Source organism: Leucoraja erinacea, chromosome 38, assembly GCF_028641065.1.
Source record: "Leucoraja erinacea ecotype New England chromosome 38, Leri_hhj_1, whole genome shotgun sequence".
NCBI classification, from domain to species: Eukaryota; Metazoa; Chordata; class Chondrichthyes; order Rajiformes; family Rajidae; genus Leucoraja; species Leucoraja erinaceus.
Genome location: NC_073414.1, coordinates 8,898,162 through 8,910,986, shown reverse-complemented (window position 1 = coordinate 8,910,986; position 12,825 = coordinate 8,898,162). Strand labels below are relative to the sequence as shown.

The 12,825-nt window shown below is 50.4% G+C and overlaps 1 protein-coding gene across 2 annotated transcripts in view; it reads right to left on the bottom strand.

Annotated features, from left to right (window-relative positions):
* Window positions 1-12,825, bottom strand: part of LOC129714263 (sodium/calcium exchanger 3-like) — a 318,013-nt gene that overhangs the window by 259,398 nt on the left and 45,790 nt on the right. For both annotated transcript variants that reach the window (XR_008726329.1, XM_055663813.1), the window contains exon 2: window positions 9,548-11,383. Coding sequence is in view for 1 of the 2 variants with exons in the window: in XM_055663813.1 (XP_055519788.1) it covers window positions 9,548-11,322 (1,775 nt within the window). In the remaining variant the exon portion in view is untranslated. The remainder of the gene's footprint in view (window positions 1-9,547; window positions 11,384-12,825) is intronic.

The window sequence follows — 12,825 nt, the reverse complement described above, 5'->3', positions numbered from 1 at the left end:
TTCTGATGTTGTAACAACTATACAACAAGCATTAACATGGCACCACTAACATTGTAAAATTTAACAAGACTCTTACAGGCACATAACCAAATAAAAATCATTCTGATCTGAACCACATCATGCATTATCTACACTTCCTTTTTTCCTAAACAAGTTGGCACAGTGGCGCAGCGGTAATGCTGCTGCCTCACAGCGCCAGAGACCCGTGTTCGATCCTGACCTCGGGTACTGTCTGTGTGGAGTTTGCAAGTACTCCTCCAGTTTCCTCTTGCACTGTAAAGACATGTGGGTTGGTAGCTAAATTGGCCTCTGCTAAAAATTACCCTTAGTGTATAGAGAGTTAGTGGGATAACATAGTGCTATTTACATTTCAATAGACAATAGGTGCAGGAGGAGGCCATTCGGCCCTTCGAGCCAGCACCGCCATTCAATATGATCATGACTGATCATCCCCAATCAGTACCCCGTTCCTGCCTTCTCCCCATATCCCCTGACACCGCTATTTTTAAGAGTCCTATCTAGCTTGAAAGCATCTATTTTTAAGAGTCCTATCTAACTCCCTCTTGAAAGCATCCAGAGAACCTGCCTCCACTGCCCTCTGAGGCAGAGAATTCCACAGACTCACCACTCTTTGTGAGAAAAAGTGTTTCCCCATCTCCGTTCTAAATGGCTTACCCCTTATTCTTAAACTGTGTGGGCCCTGGTTCTGGACTCCCCCAACATCGGGAACATGTTTCCTGCCTCTAGCGTGTCCAAGCCCTTAACAATCTTATATGTTTCAATGAGATACCCTCTCGTCCTTCTAAACTCCAGAGTGTACAAGTCCCGCTGAGTTACGCCAGTTTTTTGTGTCTATCTGCAGTTCCTTCCTACACATAAACTCAAGTAAAATCTGTTTTATGTTCATAAACATGTCAAGGGCTTAAAGAATGAAGCATCACCTCACACAGATTCTGCAGAAGCTCTCATTCTGAATTACAGCCAGTTTGGCACTGATTAGAAAATCGTTCCGATTCCATGGAACAGGCAGCAGGAGCCAAGAAACAGATGCTAATCACTATCAAAAGAGCAGAAGGTGCTTAAATCAGAAAGGATTTGAAAATAAAATCTCCACTGCAGAAATCAGAACAATCTTAAACTACGAGCACATTGAGAGGTTTATTTGGAATCTCTCAAAACAGCAGGAACTAAATGTCCTGAATGGTTTTGTTGCTTGTGGAACATAGAACCATAGACAATAGGTGCAGGAGGAGGCCATTCGGCCCTTCGAGCCAGCACCGCCATTCAATGTGATCATGGCTGATCATCCCCAATCAATAACCCGTGCCTGCCTTCTCCCCATATCCCCTGACTTCACTAGCCAAAAGAGCTCTATCTAACTCTCTCTTAAATCCATCCAGTGACTTGGCCTCCACTGCCCTCTGTGGCAGGGAATTCCACAAATTCACAACTCTCTGTGTGAAAACGTTTTTTTCTCACCTCAGTCTTAAATGGCCTCCCCTTTATTCTAAGACTGTGTGGCCCCTGGTTCTGGACTCGCCCCACATTGGAAATGTTTTTCCTGTGTCTAGCTTGTCCAGGTGTATCAACACGTCAATGGTATAATAGTAAAAGGACACAAAAAGTGCTGGAGTAACTCAGCGGGTCAGGCAGCATCTCTGAAGAACGTGAATAGGTGACGATTCCGGTTGGGACCCTTCCTCAGACCTGACCTGAAACATTACCTGCTCGAAGGGCCGAATGGCCTACTCCTGCACCTATTGTCTATTGTCTGTACATGTTCTCCAGCTTTTCACTGTAACCCGTGACAATAATTGAAATGAGCCAAACCAAAGTGCCTGTGACAGGGTTGCAATCGCAAGCCTGGGTTACCCCGATCCTCCTGAATGGACAGGTACTGCCCAGCGCTGCAGAATAGACAATAGACAATAGGTGCAGGAGTAGGCCATTAGGCCCTTCAATGTGATCACGGCTGATCATCCCCAATCAGTGCCCCATTCCTGCCTTCTCCCCATATCCCCTGACTCCACTATCTTTAACAGCCCTATCTAGCTCTCTCTTGAAAACATCCAGATAACCTGCCTCCACCGCCCTCCGAGGCAGAGAATTCCACAGACTCGACACTCTCTGTGAGAAAAAGTGTTTCCTCGTCTCCGTTCTAAATGGCTTACTCCTTATTCTTAAACTACCTCCACTGCCCTCTGAGGCAGAGAATTCCACAGACTCACCACTCTCTGTGAGAAAAAGTGTTTCCTCATCTCCGTTCTAAATGGCTTCTTATTCTTAAACTGCCTCCACTGCCCTCTGAGGCAGAGAATTCCACAGACTCACAACTCTCTGTGAGAAAAAGTGTTTCCTCGTCTCCGTTCTAAATGGCTTACCCTTTATTCTTAAACTGTGTGGCCCCTGGTTCTGGACTCCCCCAACATCAGGAACGTGTTTCCTGCCTCTAGCATGTCCAAACCCTTAACAATCTTATATGTTTCAATGAGATATCCTCTCATCCTTCTAAACTCCAGAGTGTACAAACCCAGCCGCTCCATTCTCTCAGCATATGACAGTCCCGCCATCCCGGGAATTAACCTGGTAAACCTACGCTGCACTCCCTCAATAGCAAGAATGTCCTTCCTCAAATTAGGATGTAAGGCAGATGGAGGAGCAGTGTGTGTTCCTAATGATGAAAACGTAAGCACAACTTGTGCAGGAGCTTTCCCCTGAGTCTATTTCCGTGGGATTCAGCATCGCGTCTGCCACTTCTGCCGTAAGCGTTGATTTTGTTTACGGGCACCACTAAAAGTGGAAGATTTTGTATTTGATTCATTCCAGGAATTAGTAGGTTCATTCCAGGAATTAAGGCAGAGATAGATAGATTTGTGATTAGTACTGGTGTCAGGGGTTATGGGGAGAAGGCAGGAGAATGGGGTTAGGAGGGAGAGATAAATCAGCCATGATTGAATGGCGGAGTAGACTTGATGGGCCAAATGGCCTAATTCTACTCCTATCATTTATGGCCTTATGATATTTCTGCCCTGGGCCTCCTCCATGTCAGAATGAGGCCAAACACAGAATGGGGGAACTGCGTCTCATATTTAGTTCTAGTTGAGTTTAGTATTAGTTATACAGCGGGGAAACAGGCCCTTCGGCCCACCGAGACCATGCTGACCCGTGATCTCCGCACCGTTACACTACCTTGCGCACCTTGTGCGCCCAGGAGCGGAAAAGGCTGCAAAAAGGAGTAAACACTGCCCAGTCCATCATCGGCTCTGACCTCCCTTCCATCGAGGGGATCTATCGCAGTCGCTGCCTCAAAAAGGCTGGCAGCATCATCAAGGACCCACACCATCCTGGCCACACACTCATCTCCTTGCTACCATCAGGTAGAAGGTACAGGAGCCTGAAATCTGCAACATCCAGGTTCAGGAATAGCTACTTCCCCACAGCCATCAGACTATTAAACTCCTCAAACAAAAATCTGAACTTTAATAGCTTACTGCACTTTATTTATGTGTGTATATATACATATATATTCAATGGCATATGGACACACTGATCTGTTCTGTATTCATGCCTACTATATTCTGTTGTGCTGAAGCAAAGCAAGAATTTCATTGTCCTATCTGGGACACATGACAATAAATTCTCTTGAAACTTGAACTTGAACTATGGAGTTTGGGACGAAACTGAAGATCTCCCTGTGTTTCACGCCTTGCTTCAGGAGGCATGTGTGGGAAAGATCGGAATGCAGAACAGGTTCTTCAGCGAGCAAGGGACCTTCAGTGGCCAGATGGAACTGTTGCCTTTATCCACAGGACGGTGTTTGTTTTGTGGGCCATTAAATGCACAGGTGTAATAAACAGGAAAGCCTAGCAGCGGGAGGCGCTGGCTTTGTGCAGGGGAGAGGTGGTGAACAAACCGTGACGCAGAAGGGCCTTCTGTCTTATCCAAGTACATCTGACAGCAAGCGGTCCCTGCGTACACTTCCACACCTAGTCTCACATTTAGCACTGAAAAGGGCCTGTCCCACTTGGCTGTCATTTGCGCCTTATTTACGCGTCATATGTAAAATAGGTCGACGAGTCGTGACGCGTGGGGTGAGCGTGGGTGACACACGTATAGCGCATGGTCAGGCGTGGAATCGCATGTGGTGGCGCGCGGTATCATGCGGCGTTCCAGGATTTCGTAGTGTAACGAAATCCTCGCACGCCACCTGTGTGACATATCGTGCACGCACGCTGACGCATTGTCTACGCACGCTAACGTAATGGCGTCGCACGTTGGCGTCCTGACGTCTCACATGTACCGCGTGGTGACTCATGGTGATGTCACCGTGTGTAACCATGCGTTGCCGCGCACCGCAGGGTATTCTAATGACGTCACGCGCACCAGACGGCTGTGCTGACGCGTGATTTGCGAGCGAACATCGCACATCATGACGCATCGACCTATTTGACATATGACGCGTAAATGAGGCGTAATTGACGGCCAAGTGGGACAGGCCCTTCGGTGGTAGCCTGGGCCTTGGAGTCATTGGAGCATAAATGCACAGAGTCTCTTGCCCAGAGTAGGGGAATCGAGGACCAGAGGACATAGGTTCAAGGTGAAGGGGAAAAGATTTAATAGGATCTGAGGGGTAACTTTTTGACACAAAGGGTGGTGGGTGTATGGAACGAGCTGCCAGAGGAGGTAGTTGAGGCTGGGACTCTCGCAGCGTTTAAGAAACAATTAGACAGGGACGGATAGGACAGGTTTGGAGGGATATGGACCAACCAGCAGAAACTCAAACTTCCCACCTTCCATTAACCTGCTTTGGGCGGCACGGTGGCACAGCGGTAGAGTTGCTGCCACACAGTGCCAGAGACCCAGGTTCGATCCTGACTATGGGTGCTGTCTGTCCGCAGTTTGCACTTCTCCCCGTGACCTGCGTGGGTTTTCTCCGAGTGCGCAGGGATCGCGGGTCGGCGCGGACTCGGTGGGCCGAAGGACCTGTTTCCCCACTGTATCTCTAATGTAAACTAAACTAAACTAAACCTCCAGTGTAGAGGTTGAATCCGGTGAGGTATCGATGAGAATAGACGCAACAAGTCTCGAAGGTTCATTCGTGGAAGTGGAAGTTACGTGGAGGTCATCTAAGGGATGGTGGTACTGATGTGGTGACCCCATGCCAACCTTAAAGTATTAAAGGGCACAACAGTGGCACAGCGGTAGAGTTGCTGCCTCACAGCGCCAAAGACCTGGGTTCGATCCCGACTATGGGTGCTGTCTGTATGGAGTTTGTATGCTCTCCGAGATCTTTACCTTCCTTCCACACTCCAAAGACGTACAGGTTTGTAGGTTAAATGCCTTGGCATCAATGTAAAATTGTCCTTAGTGCGTGTAGGATAGTGTTAGTGTGCGGGATCGCTGGTCGGTGCAGACTCGGTGGGCCGAAGGGCCTGTTGCCACGCCGTATCTCTAAACTAGTGGCACAATTGGAGAAGGGAAGTAAACTCCAAATTTGTTTTATGTTCCCCGACACCCGTACTAATCAAGAATTTATCTATCTCTGCCTTAAAAATATCCACAGACATGGCCTCCACAGATTCCACAGATTCACCACCCTCTGACTAAAGAAGAATTCCCTCCTAAAGGAACGTCCTTTAATTCTGAGGCTGAGACCTCTAGTCCTAGACTCTCCCACTAGTGCCCAGCAGCGACTACACCCTCTCCGAAGACTACGTAAAGCAGGTCTCCCCACTACACATCTACGAACTTTTTATAGGGGGACAGTCGAGAGCACATTAACCAACGGCATCACTTCCTGGTTCGGGAGCTGCAAGGCGTACGAACGGCACCAACTTGACAGGATTGTGAAGACCGCCAGCAGGATTATTGGTGCTCCACTCCCTTTCCTGCTGGACATATACAGGAAGAGATGTATCAACAGAGCCATCTCCATCATCAAAGACCCCTACCACCCATCGCATCACATATTCTCCATCCTGCCATCTGGGAAGAGGTACAGGAGCATTAGCTGCAAAACCAGCAGGATGCTCCTCAGCTTCTTCCCGCAGGCTATAAGACTGATAAACGGACTTAGCCCCCTGCCAAAGTATCGCGCACCAACCACCAACCTGGACACACTGCAGCAGCTGTCGATCGGAACGCCTGTTGATGTTTAGTAGAGAGTAGAGTGTTTAATTTAATTTGTTCATGATATATGTATTTTTTATTTCTATTTACTTGTTGTTATTTGTACTGCACACTGAATGGACACTGGTTGAGCAACGTTTTTTTGTTTCCTCTGGGTATGTGAGTACTCAGGAAATGACAATAAAGATATACTGATACTGATACTGATAGTGGAAACATCCTCTCCACATCCAGTCTATCCAAGCTTTTCACTATTTGGTGATTTTCAATGTGGTCTCCACCCCCTCATTCTTCTAAACTCCAGCGAGTACAGGCCCAGTGCCGTCAAACATTGGCTTTGAAAGGATAGCAGGCAAACAAAATCTTTTCACCGTACCTCAGTAAAGATGGCATTAATAACAGGTAGACAAAAATGCTGGAGAAACTCAGCGGGTGAGGCAGCATCTATGGAGCGAAGGAAATAGGCAATGTTTCGGGCCGAAACCCTTCTTCAGACTGATGTGAGGGTGGGGAGGGGAGAGGGGGCAGGGGGAAGAAAGGAAGAGGTGGAGCCAGTGGGCTGAGGGAGAGCTGAGAAGGGGAGGAGAAAGTAGGGACTACCTGAAATTAGAGAAGTCAATGTTCATACCACTGGGGTGTAAACTGCCCAAGCGAAATATGAGGTGCTGCTCCTCCAATTTACGGTGGTCCTCACTCTGGCCATGGAGGAGGCCCAGGACAGAAAGGTCGGATTCGGAATGGGAGGGGGAGTTGAAGTACTGAGTCACCGGGAGATCAGGTTGGTTATGCAGGAAGATTATTCCCGATGTTGGGGAAGTCCAGAACAAGGGGTCACACAGTTTAAGGATAAGGGGGAAGTCTTTTAGGACCGAGATGAGAAAATCATTTTTTACACAGAGAGTGGTGAATCTGTGGAACTCTCTGCCACAGAAGGCAGTTGAGGCCACAGTTCATTGGCTATATTTAAGAGGGAGTTAGATGTGGCCCTTGTGGCCTAAGGGATCAGGGGGTATGGAGAGAAGGCAGGTATGGGATACTGTTGGATGATCAGCCATGATCATATTGAATGGCGGTGCAGGCTCGAAGTGCTGAATGGCCTACTCCTGCACCTAATTTCTATGTTTCTATGTTATTGCGAACCGAGCGGAGGTGTTGGGCGAAACGATCGCCAAGCCTGCGCTTGGTCTCACCGATGTAGAGCAGCTGACACCTAGAGAGGCGGATGCAATAGATGAGGTTGGATGAGGTGCTGGTGAACCTCTGCCGCACCTGGAAAGCCTGGCAATAATACACCCAGGTTATTGATGGAGGATTGTAAAATTCTACGCCAGTGCCTTTGTGAACACTTCAGTGTTGAGATTTGCAAGCGCAAAGCCGTAACTCTGGGCTCTGAAGTGCCGCATTGTAAGGCGGAGTAAATCACCTTCGACACAATTCAATCTCATCGCACAAAGACCCAGAACCATAATCCGACGTAAAACCCTGAAAGCACGGCGATAATTCCTCGTGGCATTTTGCATTCGTCCAATCTACATCATAAAAAATTGAGACGATCACACAGCTCAGGGATAACAGGTCACCTTTGATCCAGACCATTTATTTCTAAGGTTGACACAAAAAAAGCTGGTTCTAACTCAGCGGGACAGGCAGCATCTCTGGAGAAGGGGAAAGGAGCGGCGTTTCGGGTCGAGACCCTTCTAAAGAAAAAGAGTCAGGGGGAGAGGGAGACATAGAGATATGGAAGGGTAAGGTGTGAAAAGGATCAAAGGGAAAGTTGATCAAGGAAAATGAAGAATGGTTCACTGTTCGCTGGAGGGGAAGGTGACAAACAGTAAAATTTAATCAGGAGGATAGTGAGAATTAGTCGGAGAATTAGGAAGGGGGAGGGACAGAGAGAGAGGGAACTCTTCTAGTAACCCTTGCTCTCCCTCTCTCTCCCTGCCTCCTCATCCTAGTTCTCCAACTAGTTTCCCTGTCCTGATTAATTTTACTGACTGTATGTCTCGTTGTCAGCTTACCCTCAGCTAACATTCCCTTGATCACCGTCTGCTTTGATTTGTTGTTTTCACACCTTACACTTCCATATCTCTACTCTCCCTCACCCCTGACTCTCAGTCTGAAGAAGGGTCTCGAACCAAAAGGTCCAGAGATGCTGCCCGTCCTGCTGAGTTACTCCAGCGTTTGTGTCCATCTTCAGTGTAAACCTCAGTACACGCAACAATAAACCAAACTCAACTCACAAACTCTGTCGGAAGGAACTGCAGATGCTGGTTTAAACCGAAGACAGACACAGATAGCTGGAGTAACTCAGCGGGACAGGCAGCATCTCTGGAGAGAAGGAATGGGCGACACTTTCGAAACATCACCCATTCCTTCTCTCCAAAGATGCTGCCTGTCCCGCTGAGTTACTCCAGAATTTTGTGTGTACCCCCGATTTAAACCGGCATCTGCAGTTCTTTCCGACACATCCTGAGCATTTATTAAAAATTGTTTTGTATCAAAAATAATTTCATCAATTAGGATACAAAATAATACTTGCAAAACTAAAACCGTGGTAACACACCATCACCAAAATCACCAAATTATCCAAGACTCTGAATTTTCAAATAACAATAATACATTCCTTATTAAGGATATATCCCCCCCCCACCCCCCCCCCCTCATCCACCCCTGCCCACAGGTCCTGAAAATCCCCCAGGGCGCCCATGGATAGCCTAGTACCAGCCGGGCAAGCAGGTAAACCTGGAAGATTGGCATGTAGGCAGCCAGCTCGGGCAGTGCCCTCTTCTGCCCATCGCTACCATCGAGCGTTTGTGTACTTACTTACTTTTCCTTTTCTTCAATTATTATTTTTAAAAACCAAAAATAATGTATTCAACAATTTACAATAATATGTACATTACTAATATAACACCACCACCACCACAATACAAGCAAAGCAAATATTCTCAAAGCACTATTTCCCCATCATAATTAATGATGTACTCCACCCCCCAGTGGTCCCAGAAATCTCCCGCAGGGTGCCCGTGGACAGCGGTTAGTACCTCGCTAGCAGCACCCGGGCACGGACGTGACCCCGGAAAAGGGGCTCGGGCAGAGCCCTCTTCCGCCTGGAGCCGTGACTGGCGGATGGCCAGCTTGGCCAGGCCCAGGAGCAACAACCCGACCAGGACATCCCGACCAGGCCCCACGCTCGCCCCCACGTACAGGGTGTCCACACAGGAGGATGGTGGGTGTGACGTTGCAATCCCATGCAACCTCGCACACGTGGATCACAGACTGTTCCAGCCCGCAAAAATGGCGAGTCTGTGAACCGCGAGGGAACAGGTTGCACGGGATTCCAGGGTGGGGTAGCCTCCACCCCCCCACGTCCCCGATGTAGAGGGGGGAGAACCTATCCGTGCGTTTGGGTACTTACATCGTCTCATCGTTGAGGAACTCCAGCTCGCCGAAGGTGTCCTCATAGTCCACACCGCCGCCCCTCGCCGTTCCTTCCACCGTGCGGTACGGGATGATCACCGTCCCTCTGGCCCCGGACGTCCTCAGGACCCTCAGATCCATCACGCCCACGCTCTCGCTGACGTGGTGGACCTTGTCCTCGAAGGTGAAGATGCCGGCGTGGTCGTCGTCCAGGATGGTCACCGTGGCGGTCAGCGGGGCCACCAGGCGCCCCTTGGGGTGCTCGGAGGAGGCGGAGTCAAACATACCCTCGGCGTCCCCACTTCGCAGGTTCCCCAGGCGGACGAAGAAATGCTCGTCCTCCTCGAAGATGTCATCGTCGATGATTCCCACGCTGATCTCCTTCAGGGTTTCCCCGGGCTTGAAGACCAGGGTCCCCTCGCTGTACTCGTAGTCCGAGCCGGCGTTGGCCGAGCCGTCCTCGGTGCGGTAGTCCACGTAGAAGGTGCCGTCCTGCTCGCCGCCCTTGCACACCACGGTCAACGTGACCAGCCCACAGTTCTCCAGGCACTGGTAGTTGGCCGGCTCGAAGGAGATCTTGCTGCACAGCTCGTCGTCTGGCTCCGCCTTCTCCTCGTTGAGTTGGGTGGTCTTCTTGGCGTGGTCGGCTGCGTGCTTCTTCAGGATGTTGCCGGCGCCGGTCATCATGCGGGTGGCCTGGATGCGGTAGAAGGCCCGGCTCTTCTGCTGGTGAAGCAGGGCGTAATAGTTGGCCATCTCCACCAGTTGCTCCAACTCTCGGTCCGGGTGCTTCTGCTTGAGGTCCTTCAGGATGCGGATGGCCTCCTTGCGGCTCTCGTCCAGGTCCTTGGCCTCCAGGGAGATGACCGTCCCGTCGGGCAGGACCCCGTCTCCGTGATCCAGGATCATCTTGCCGTCCATCTCGATGCCCTTGGGCAGCTCGCCCTCCGTCTCGATGATGATGCCGCGCCTCTTGTCCGTGCGGTACCTCTTGTACACGTACTTGTAGAAGAGCAGGCGCTTGTCGGCGATCCAGGCGAATCCCACGCACACGGGGAAGAAGAGGAAGGTGAGCATGGCCTCCCAGATTTGGACCACTCCGGGGGAGAAGACGGCCAGGATCAGGTACATCCAGATGTAGGCGAAGATGCTCCAGGAGGCGGTGACGAAGAAGACCCGCAGGTGTTTGACCCGCCGAACCTCGCCATCGGGGATGCAGTAGACGCACACGGCAATGATGACGAACATATTGAAGGCGGCGCTGCCAACGATAGTGCTGGGCCCCAGCTCCCCGGCATTGAAGCCATGCCCGCACACCTCGATCACCGACATGAGGATCTCGGGCGCCGAGGAACCCAGGGCCATCAGCGTCAGGTTGGACACAGTCTCGTTCCAGATCCTCACTGTGGCCACGCTGGTCTCCCCGTTGGCTTTGGTGATGGTGATCTCCTTCTCCTGCGAGGTGATGACCTCGATGGACGCCATGAAGCGGTCGGCGATGATGGAGACTCCGAGGAACATGTACATCATGGCGACGAAGTAGACGATGGCTCGGGCCACTTTGTCGCCAAGCGAGGGGTTTTGCGGGTACCAGATCGGCAGTATGATGCCGGCTTTACAAATGAAGGAGCCAAAACACGTGGCGTTGGGAAAGGCATCGAGGCCTTGGGCGTCAGCAGCTTCTGCCACCCAGACATTCATCATGAAGAGAGTGATCAGGACACCCAGCCCCAAGAGAGGGGACAGGATGGGCTTCAACTCCAGCCTGCCCATTGAGCCGGCCTTCTGTCGGAAGGAATAAAACTGGTCTCAGGATCTCCCGATCTTTGGATATCTGGAACGAGAAAGATTAGAAAGGATTTTAGTTTAGTTTCGTTTATTTTGTTTAGAGAGACAGCGCAGAAACAGGCCCTTCGGCCCATCCTGCGATCCACAGAATTCCACAGATTCACCACCCGCTGACTAAAGAAATGTACATCTCCTCATCTTCTTCATAAAGGTACATCCTTTAATTCTGAAGCTGTGGTCTCTGGTCCTAGACTCTCCCACTAGTGGAAACATCCTCTCCTCATCCACTCTATCCAAGCCTTTCACTATTCGGCAAGTTTCAATGAGGTCGCCCCTCATCCTTATCAACTCCAGCGAGTGCAGGCCCAGTGCCAATTATTCCTGGTGGGCTGCAATCTCACTTCCCGAGCGCGCGGATCGGACGTGGCCTGGGGCGGCACGGAGCGGCGGAGCAGCGGTGGAGAACACCGGCAGGATCACCAGGCCAGGCCGGCTCCTGCAACTCCCGGGTGATCGACCTGCGATCCCTGCACACTCACACTATCCTACACACACACACACTAGGGATAATTTACAATTTTACCGAAGCCAATTAACCTACAAACCGGTACGTCTTTGGAGTGTGGGAGGAAACCGGAGCACCCGGAGAAAACCCGCGCAGGTCACGGGGAGAACATGCAAACTCCGTACAGACAGCACTCCGTGTAGTCGGGATCGAACCCGGGTCCCTGGCGCTGTGAGGCGGCAACTCTAACCCTTACCATTATTAATAAGCAAAGCGCAACACGTAACCCGGTTTGCGTTGGCGATGCGGAATTAGAGTAAATATCACCAGCAGCTTCTCCTGGACCATCCATACTGAAGCAATGGCCAATGAAGCACACCCAACGCCTCTACTTCCTCAGAAGGCTTCGCAAGTTCAGCATGTCCCCAACAACTTGCACCAACTTCCACAGATTCGCCGTTGAAGACATTTTATCGGGAAGCATCACGGCACGGTTTGGGAACAGCTCCATCCACGACGGCAAGAAATCGCAGGGAATTGTGGACGCAGCCCAGACCATCACACACACAAACCAACCTCCCTTCCATTGACTCCATCTACACCTCACGCTGCCTCGGCAAGGCCAGCAGCATCATCAAGGACCAGTCTCACCCCGGCCACTCCCTCTTCTCCCCTCTCCCATCGGGCAATAGATACAGAAGTGTGAAAACGCACACACCTCCAGATTCAGGGGCAGTTTCTTCCCGGCTGTTATCAACTGAACCATCCTCTCACCAACCAGAGAGCGGTGCTGAACTACTATCTACCTCACTGGAGAACCACAGACTATCTTTAAATTGCACTTTAATGGACTTTACCTTGCACTAAACATTATGCCCTTTATCATGTATCTGTACAATGTGGACGGCTGAATTGGAATCATGTATAGTCTTTCCGCTGACTGGTTAGCACGCAACAAAAGCTTTTTAGCGTACCTCGGGTAC